This window comes from Diadema setosum, chromosome 1 (assembly GCF_964275005.1).
Source record: "Diadema setosum chromosome 1, eeDiaSeto1, whole genome shotgun sequence".
NCBI classification, from domain to species: domain Eukaryota; kingdom Metazoa; phylum Echinodermata; class Echinoidea; order Diadematoida; family Diadematidae; genus Diadema; species Diadema setosum.
Window position 1 is genome coordinate 42,081,553 of NC_092685.1, and position 10,335 is coordinate 42,091,887.

At 38.0% G+C, this 10,335-nt stretch overlaps 2 protein-coding genes across 2 annotated transcripts in view; both read right to left on the reverse strand.

Annotated features, from left to right (window-relative positions):
• LOC140237192 (uncharacterized) overlaps positions 1-1,212 on the reverse strand; it is a 35,615-nt gene extending 34,403 nt beyond the window's left edge. The window contains exon 1 of the mRNA XM_072317169.1: positions 1,051-1,212. Coding sequence (XP_072173270.1) covers positions 1,051-1,145 — 95 coding nt within the window. The 5' untranslated portion in view covers positions 1,146-1,212. The remainder of the gene's footprint in view (positions 1-1,050) is intronic.
• Positions 1,213-5,496: 4,284 nt separating this feature from the next.
• On the reverse strand, positions 5,497-6,567 carry LOC140237297 (5-hydroxytryptamine receptor 2A-like). Its single transcript, XM_072317270.1, has one exon. The coding sequence runs from the start codon at positions 6,565-6,567 to the stop codon at positions 5,497-5,499; it is 1,071 nt and encodes a 356-aa protein (XP_072173371.1).
• Between the last annotated feature and the right edge of the window lie 3,768 nt (positions 6,568-10,335).

Sequence of the window (10,335 nt, forward strand, 5' to 3'; positions counted from 1 at the left end):
AGACAGGAAAGTGCGCGCTAATCCTGTACAAAACAAATGGACAACGCGCGGTCCTCGAGCATATTATGCACATCACCTGAGACGCGCTGTCTTTGAAGTTGTTGTTGTTTATCAAGCGTCTTTGTTTTTTTTTATTTGTTTAGATCATGTTGTTGCCAAATTTTTACCTCCACGAAATAAAATTTAATCCTTATTACTTCAAAATCTTGTTCTTCAAAATAATCCCCTTTATAAAAAAAAAAAAAAGCTATGACTATAATTTTTAAATGTTTTAAGCGTATCCGGGCAATTACCCCCCGGCCAAATACTGGTTAGTGGTAAGGTAAGAGTAAAGATTAGGGTTAGGGTTAGGTTTAGGGTTAGGAGTTTGGGTTAGGGTTAGGGTTAGGTTCAGGATTAGGATTAGGATTAGGGCCAGGGGAAGGGTGCGGGGTAATTGCCCAGGGGGTAATTGCCCTAGACCCGTTTTAAGATAATAAAAATACCACTACCTTTGGAAATGAATGTTTCTAGGTGTACTGAGTTTGTACTTAACTTAGCTCTCTTTTGCACTGTCATGTAGTAGGGTAGCAATTTTGTTTTGTTTCCATTATTATCATGCGCCTTCTTATCTTCCTCTGCTATCCTTGATGCCAACCCTCCATCGCGTAATACCGGTACGCAGGGAAACAACTTGGCGTCCAATTTAGCACTTGTCCAGACTCTTAGTTTTATATTAATATAAATAAACATTTAGAACTCTATATACGCCACTGGTAGTGGTAGCTGGTTAGATCCATGTGAGAATAAAACTGCCCAATATTGCTGCTATTTGAAGAAATCGGAAATCATACAACAATTTATTTAATTCTATGGTATACAATATGTGTTATTTGTTTTCTTATATCTTGATAAGTGTTATTTGCATGTTAGTTCATCAACATCCATTTCTTTTGAATATCCACAGCTAACAGTAAAGTGTTAATAAACAAACAGTAAATCAAGTGTATGGGACTACAATATCAAAAGTAGACCACACCTCTCTCGATCTCCGCAGATGTTTATACTTACTATCTACCAAGGTTGGGATCATATTTAGCCTCCCAGCCTGCTGGCATTGGCATAGAAGCCCATGGAGGTGCACCGCCAGCTTGAAGCGTAGCCATATCTCAAATGCGAAGTCAAAATATGATGCAAAAAAAGTGATCTTCACAATTCCTGTCTACGCTTTCGCGTTAAATTCCACTCCACAACAACAACTACTGATCGATCTGAGTCGATCGAGTACATGTACCGTACCACCACGACTGTACTGCACGAGAGATACAAAACACTGAATACACGATCACACACGATCATCACACATACACGTTCACATACACATGTAGCACCCACCTACGACCTTGTTCTAAAAATAACCATGACAGCTCCAGCCCCGAGAAATTAAGACGTTAAAAACTAAGGAAAAATCATGTCATACGTCTATTGTTAATCAAGGGCTTGGGTTTGTGGCGAAGTCAAGCCAAAAGTAAACCAAATTAAGCAAGACCCCACCCCCAAAAACACACACACACACAAGCTTTGAAGCTGTGTTTTAAGCCTGCTTCTTCAATGTTGTTTGTTTTCCCTTACTAGTATATTGCATTTTGTTCCTGTAGGCCTACAGGACTCTAGATTCTCTAGTATCGAAAGTCATTGAATAAGTCAAAAGAATCTTAGCACACAAATTGCAATACACTGTAAATCTTGATATAGGGTACAGCATGCAGCTATAAGCCCATTTTCTATCTCAACAAAAGGAGGCAATTGTATTGCCTCCTTTTTTTTTGGGGGGGGGGGGGGGGGGAGGGTCGATTTCACTTTGTTCTTCATCCATCAGAAAAGACAAGGAAAACAAACGACAAAGTAAAAAACAAGAGACAAATATAGCCCCTCACTATAAGTGACGAATCAGAGCTGATACATCCAATTATATAATCACATATGTATTATATTAATTATATTTCAATGTTTATAAAATATAACAAAAATACAACGACAAAATAAACAAATTAATCACTAAAGTGTTTGATTTTAGAACGTCCTCGAACCGATATCATATGAATACTATTTATCTTTTACTGGCAATATATTAGTAATAAAATATGATAAGTTTATGTTCCTCCGTGTGTCCTTTTGTTATATATATATATATATATATATATATATATATATATATACTATACCTCAATTGGACCTATCATATCATATGATATTTTGCGCTTCTTAAACGTATAGATGTGATTTATGTTTCCCCCCCCCCCATGCAAAGATCATCAACTTTTCTTAAGAAATTGGCAACTTTGAATTTTACTGCATATCCTAAATCCTAAACTAATGAAAGACTAGGCATGCTACATTAATGTGGAACTGGTAAGATTCATTAACTCCCTGTGTGCCACATTATGTTACCTATATAGCCCATATAAGTTTGTGTGTGAATGTTGAGCACATTATTGAGCCATTGGCACAAAGAGGGTTGAAAGGATGGTATAGTTTTGGTTGAGATTGGATTCAGGTTTTAACTTTTGTGAGATGATTATAGAAACCACCAACAATCATACAATTCCATAAGAGAAACTAAAAGTTTGTTTGGTGAAAATTGGCTTTGACATGTCTGAGATATCCACAAAACAAGCGAAACAAAGTAGTCCTTTAAATTGGGACCGCTCAGCCATTTCAATACCGATTTTCATATAATAAACTGGATCCTCTTAGAATTGAAGAATAGAATCCTCTTAGAACATCAAAAAAAAAAAAGCACATCGTTCTGAAGTGTGTGGCCAAAAATTCCGCCTTGTACAGTTTTCTTTGTATAATACTACAACCCCCCCCCCCAAAAAAAAAATACCATGACCAACCTACTTTGCATGAACATTATACATTATAGTAAAATCGTAATAATAAAAAGATACACGGACAAATCACAGCAAATGTAGCCTTTTGAAGGACTTGATCTATCCCAAAATCCAAAAAGTAAAAGAAAAAAAAAAATAGGAGAAGCGACTTCAACCGGACCAATATGTTGAAGAGATTTGTTCGAGTAAACATGTCACACAAGGGCATCCACTGCTGATTCAACCCAAAGTGTATGCAGTTAAAATAATGTTGATCTAGGGTATTAACTGCACGTCAAACACTTTATGGGCGATTTGACTACGCCAGACAAGCACGAAAGGACAGAATAACGTCATCTGCTGAAAGCGTGATGTTGATGGGCTGGACGATTAACCTTGCCTGCATGTGTGTGTACAGATGTATACTTTACTTCCCAAAGATAGTATCAAACTACAGATCCATCTATCAATCTGTAACTAATCAACGTGATTTAATCGACGCATAATGCGTATACTATACAGTATGCATGTTATTATGTCTGCCCATATATTCGTGCACGGTTCAAAGCATTTTGTGTGGATACCAAGCGCTGCTTTCGTGATATGGCAGGTCTTCGAATCTGCACATATTTTTAGTCTTTGAAGTTTAATTGAACCTCTTAATCTTAGTTTGTCTTTAATTCCTTTGTCGTTTATTCTTACAAGAAGAGTCACACAAGAAACAATAACAAAATGAAAAAGAAAAGTTGCGTCGACATGATTATAAATACCGTATAGGCCTATAGCATATCTATCAGGAATATCAAACACAATCAATATTTTGTTGATATAAAATATAGCGTCATATTTCTCTATATAGCACTCTCCATTATGTCTATTTAGGCCTACTTACAGAAGAGCAAGAATTTTACATGCTGTATATTTTACAAATATTGAAGACAAAGCGAGAGGTATTGGTACACGAGTTAAATGCATTTTTTTTTATTCGCATACTTCGACAGTTTTTCTTTTTGCAAGTAGATGTAGTCATTTCATCATACATGGACCAAGTCTACATCTCTTCTCAAAGTTAACTTACAGGAGACAGCATTATCATTCATAATAATGATATACGAAGCCTATACTAGTAATATTTTCGCCACGATGAACCACTTCAATTTCAATTTCAATTTCAATTTTGTTTTCATATTTCTCAATGAAAAAATACATCAAATATAAAAAAATCAAATAATACATGATATCCAGCTATAGGAGGCATAATGTTACAAAATGAAATACAATATCCAGCTGGGAGACATACATAGAATATTGCAAAAATATAAAGCTTATAGTGGTCGAGCTATGAAAGTTAGAGTCTGAATAGCCACCCTTTATTAAATCGTATTTTAAGTTCATTAGGCCTTCAGGTAATTTTGTAATGATCTATTAAATAGATGGCAATGGTTACGGTTGTAATGGATTCAAATTATTCTAATATGATTGTCCAGCAATAAGCTATAGTGAAAGCATTGACGATCATGTGAGCTTATTCTCTATCTTGTTTTTCATAGTTCTCAAAAAGAAACGAAAAGACTGTCAGCCATCGGTTTTTTTTTTCCGCCAAACTTGCATGCACAGCTTTAATGATAACAGCCACTCGGCGTCATTCCATTAGTTATGCACTGTCCCTCTGTCCCGACGATGACATGAAGCCAACAATATGTAGCAATAATTCACTGCAAATATAATGTACCTCAAAACTTTGCGTCTTTTCATCTCTTACCTAATACGTACAACACAATCACGAAAAAAAAAAACCCCAATAAGTATGACAAAAAATAAAATAGAGTCAGATAAACCATGATAATCCTCTTTGATGTGTACGAAGATTGACCCTCCTCTATGCCTTTTGCAGGGCTGCCAACATTGGAAACTATAGTTGAGAGTGAGACTCCCATAGGCCAATGCTTTAATTTAGGAGTCAAAATGAGTGAGATCAATAGAAGTGCATGCAAATAAAATAAAGTTTTAGAGTGAGAAAGGACCAAAATGAGTGAGTCTCACTCTCAATGAGTGAGAGTTGGCAGCCCTGCTTTTGTCTGTCCACCCTCCTGCTCTAATCCCTCTCCCTTTACCTGTTGGGCTCCTTGCCTGTGACCTCCCACCCTCTCCTTTGTTTTCTTTGTTCTGTGTACCCACCCTGTCCCTGACTGTTCTTCTTGTGGGAAGTTCTTATTATGTGATTGCTTTCCCTGCTTGTTTGTCATTTTGCCTCTGACGAAGATTCTGCTAGGATCGAAAGCTCACGCCCCTTTTGACTCCAAGATATTCATTACACAACATATGTTTTTATTTATGAACGTTCGGTGGAAAGAAATGAGGAAAGTAATGTAGGCATTTATGTTGTTACTTTTTTTCCCCGCAAAACAAATGGTAATAGGACCCTATATGAAAAATCAGTGCAATATTGATATTCCTATAAAGAAAACGTATAGGTTTGCTGCGCGTAATACGAGACAAAATTTTCCCCATTTTGCTTGGGACAAAATAATGATGAACGGCTTGCCTGGATTGATATTGAATCAGGTTCACGGTAAATACAAGAATCGTTGTCTTTGTTGCTATTACAAAGGGATTATTCTGGTATCTTTAAGTACGCATATCAACCACCTCCCGGCTGAACGTGAACAGTTGTTGTCCTGTAAAACCTTTTAAGGGGCGGGAAGAGTGTACAGAAAGTGCTTTTGAAGTTTTTGTCTCTCAAGCAGTAAATCAAGGGGTTCACCATCTGGCTAATCTTCAACGATGCGTAGCTGACCTCTTGTAGGATCTGGTCGGTCGCGGGTTTGACGTCGACCAGGGAACTTATGAAGAAGCGGATGGCAGTAGGATACCAGCTCAGGCAAAACGCCGCTACCAAGGAAAGAATAATTCTAACCGCCCTCACGTGGCGGGTACCGGTATCCGCGTTCGGTGCGAGGTGGCCGGGCCGCCGCCCGCGGGGGCCTAAAATTTCGTTCATCATTAGCTGCCGCCTCATGTCGCGCTGTGCCTGCATGACAGCAACCCGGAGGATGTGACAGTTCAACGCGATCAGGAAAATGCCAACCCCGATTATGAAGGAGCCGGTGAATACGAAGAACTGTCCCCCGTGACTGGAAGCGGAATCGTTAACCACGCCTCCCAGACATTTATAAGACGCTAACGTTGCGTTGTCATATTTTATCACGTTGAAATTGACGCCCGCCGAGATACCGTAGGCCAAGCCTGCCAGCCACACCAGGGACATCACGACGAACTGTCTCGCGGGAGTTACCATGGAGATGTAGCACAGGGGCCTGGTGATGGCAAGGTATCGGTCGGTCGTGACAAGCGCCAAATGCAGGAAAGACACCCCGGCAAAGACATAACTCCACACAGTGAAGTATGTTTCGGGTTTCGCACAAGAGTTTCGATGCAGTCTGATTTTGCTGTACAGATCAAGTGGGGCAGCGAGTACGGCAAAGAGGAGATCGGCCAGGGACAGGCTGGTGAGGATGCGGTAGTTCGCCTCCCTGAGGGCGGGCTCGACGCATACGGAAACCATTACAAGGGCGTTACCGAATGCTGCAAGGACTATGGTAGGGATGTTCAAGAGGAGCACCAAACACTCATACAGAGAATTTTGCAGTAACGCTGATGGTTCAAAAGGGGCGATGGTCGCCATCTCTTCTACAGACACCACCACCGTCATTCTACTGAATGCGGTAGAAATAGATGTAGTGCCATATACAATTATCGGGCGGGCATGATGGAATATGGAACGAGCCAACTTGGCAATGAGAGTGACAAGGACACGATATTTGCATACGTAACTGATACCGAGATTGCCTTGCGATCCGCATCGGCACTGTCGCAGCAGTGACAGCCAATCAATTTTTGAGTACCATGATAATTTCGTTATCGGCGGGAAAGATTTGCCATCACTATTAAACGTTCACTGTTGGGCTTGTCAAAGCGAAACGAGTGGATCGTGCTACGTAATCAACAGTGTCAGTTCGAGTCGCAATAAGAGTCGATCACGTGGCCTGTCTTCGATCATCGTCATAACAAGAACTTTTCATATTTTGTTCATTAAAAATGCATGAATTAAAATCACTGCACTTAAAGGATTAAATTATGCATGAGAAAGAGAGAGATAGATGGGGTGAAAGAGGGAAAGCAGGTTCAACGTGAGTCCTTGCTTTAAATGCTTGAAATTTGTAAGTATTCTTTTAGGTCTGTGGCTCTTGAAGCTTTCCAAGGGGGGGGGGGGTAGCAAGAAGATTATATATTGTGAAATAGTGCCTAAAATCTTTCATGCCATCCTTCGATTTTCGTCCTCTTAAAAGTCGAGGGACACTTCATATGAAATACGTTTTTTTTTTGTATGAGTTTTAATTGACATACCTTTTAACGTAAAATTGCCTATTGACATTTTCCCCTCACAGTTCTATAATGTATCACATTGCCGTAGCGTGTTTGACAGATGTTTTTTTATTTTTCACATGTTTCAGGTTCATACGCAACATCATTCAACGGCAAAGAAAAATGAAAACGCAGATCAGATAATTTATGCTTGTACATGTATCATCTTGAGAAGTCATTAGATTACATTTATCATCTTGAGAAGATTGAGAAGATTACATGTTTTAGCATCTATATCATACAAACCAATACCAGAATCATAAGGCCGTGAAGTCAATAAAATATTCTTCGAATATACGTGATTGTGACCAACACCCATGCGTTGTTAAAAATAAAAAAAAAAAGTTATAGTTCGTTATTCGGAAGGTTTGTCATTCCGCGTTCGTTAATACGAAAATGAAATTAAAAAGAATTCACGATTAACGTTTAAATTAAAGTCCCTAGTTAATCTGAAACGTGCATTCTTTTCATTTTCGTATTAACGAACCTGCGGAATAATGAATCTTATTTCATTTTTCGGAATTACGAAACTTCGGAAAAACGAATCTTATTTTATTTTATTTTTTATTTTTTATAAAAGGCCTACGAACCGTTGGAATAGCGAACATCACCCGATTAAAAAAAAAGTATTCCTGAAACTCTGAAAATGTCGTTACTTACTTACTGCCCGTTATGTGGGAAGAAATTTCTCTGTGTGCGTGTGCCGAAATTATATAGCGAGCTGCCTTTGCAAAAGGCTATGGTTGAACACGTACTTTTAACAATGCATAACTTTCGAACCGGGCTTTTGAACGAATTGTCCGATTTTAGTCAAACTTTTAAAATATGTCTAGTAATATTGCTACATTCTCTCAATTCACACAGTTATACTTGGGCCTCATTCTCCTTTTACTCTCTCTGTGCAAATAAGTCAAATGCCTACAAATCTCACACACAAACTTATGGGCTAGTACTATAGTAATGTATGGCAGAACGTTAAAGGGACAGTACATTTCTGGTTGAGGTGAGGATTTAGCTTTTAATGTTTTGCGAGATATTCAGAAACCACTCTATGAGATGTCAAAAAGCATACAATTTTAAGGGAAATCAAAAGTTTATTTAATGAAAATCGGTTTTGAAATGACTGAGATATCCAAAAACTATGTGTAACAAAGAGATCCTAATAAAAGTCGTGGCCTGTCGGCTTTTTTTTTTTTTTTTTTTTTTGATATCTCGGCCATTTGAAAACCAATTTTCATCCAATAAACGTTGAATCCTTCTAAAAATTACATGCTCTTTCATATTTCATAAGAGGTTTCTCATCATTTCACTGAATTTCATTTCACCTGAATCCTACCCTCAACCAGAACTGTACAGTCCCATTATAACTAATACATAGTTACCATCCCAACGATTACAAATTCAATTGGAACCTGACCATACTCACATGCTAGTATATTTCACCTCTATTCTCGTTCTGCTCAAGATATCAACAAATAAAAGGGAAGACCAAGTTTTGCATTTTAGTCCAGGATCACGACTCTTCCCATCCTGTATACAAGTCAAACAAGTATAGCGCCCCCTCTGGACGTTGGCAGCACAATAAGGCTTAACTTGAAGGGAGCCATTATATACAGTGTGGTAAGATTTTTTTTTTAAAAAGTGTTGAAAATATTGCACAGCATGACTGCTGTGATGATTTTTATGTCTTTGTGTCGTGATTAAAGCATACCACGTGGTGGCCCGAGCCTTGCCAGAGAAGTGATGTCAAAAACATCTTGTATTGGAGAGGCTGGATTTCACGGGAGTGCCCCGAAGTGATCGAAGTGCGATTTTCGTTATCATTATTGAACTACACTTCACTTGACACACGCGCTACATAATTGTGGGATGATTATGACAATTTTCCGAAAGGGCTTGATGCTGTGATTTCATTGCCAATAGAGGGTGTTAGCTCACATCATAGTAAAAAGATCATGGGTGACTGACTTTCTTTTTCTGTTGGCCCATTAAAATCGAAGGTTGTTACTTTCCTCTTTTCTTTCCTTTTTGTGATTTGAACATCGAGTGATGTTCACCGTTGACGACGGTCACCATGATGACAACTTCCGATGTAAGGTGGGATGAGGATTCATCCTCACAGAGCTTTTTGTACTCTGTAGTGAGCTTCTCGGCAACATCTGGCGAGGTGGCCTAGCATTATGCAGGATCTTTTTGGACCACGTGTCCTTTGCATTCTGCGTTGCAGTCTATTCCTGTTTGTAAGATAAAAGCACAAACATGGAAACGTTACAAATGATACCCACCTCAAAATAAATAAACTCTAAACGAAAGAGCAAAAAAAAAAAAAAAATCCAAACAGAACGTCAAAAAAAAAATGGCAGAAATCAAATATGAAATAAGGAAGATATGACATTTTGAACTTTCACATTTCTTCGGGAAACAATTCTTGACCAGTCATTATGAATATTCAAATGAGCGAATTGATGATGCTATGCCCTCACAAGTTTCCATGAATGTTATTTATGAAATCTGAAGAAAAAAAAAAATGTGTCTTTAGCTCATACAGGTAAGAGCATATTACCATACCAAAATATATCAGTTAACTTTTTTTTTTTTTAATTTGGATGGTTTTCATGGTTTTAAAGGGATAGTACAGTTTTGGTGGAGATGAGAATTGGGCTTTTAACTTTTTGCGAGATACCAAGAAACACTTATGATATAGTACAGAGGAATTCAAAGTTTATTTGATGAAAATCGGGTTTAGAATGACTGAAACATCCAAAAACCAAAGTAAAACAAAGCAATCGTAATAAAGTGCTGTTTTTTTTGGATATCTCAGCCATTTGAAAACCAATTTTCATCAAATAAACGTTGAATCCGTCTTAAAATTACATGCTCTTTCATATTTCATAAGAGGTTTCTCATTATCTCACTTAGGAATGTTCAAAACATGAACCCCCTCCTCAACCAGTACTGTACAGTCCCCTTAATGCAAGTTTTGCATTTAAACAGCTGAAACATGACATTTTTTGTAATTTTCGGATATAGAATGAATACGAAATATTGTGAGAGC

Excerpts from the sequence above, each read along its gene's own strand:
- LOC140237297 (XM_072317270.1), bottom strand. The coding sequence starts at position 6,567 with ATGACGGTGGTGGTGTCTGTAGAAGAGATGGCGACCATCGCCCCTTTT.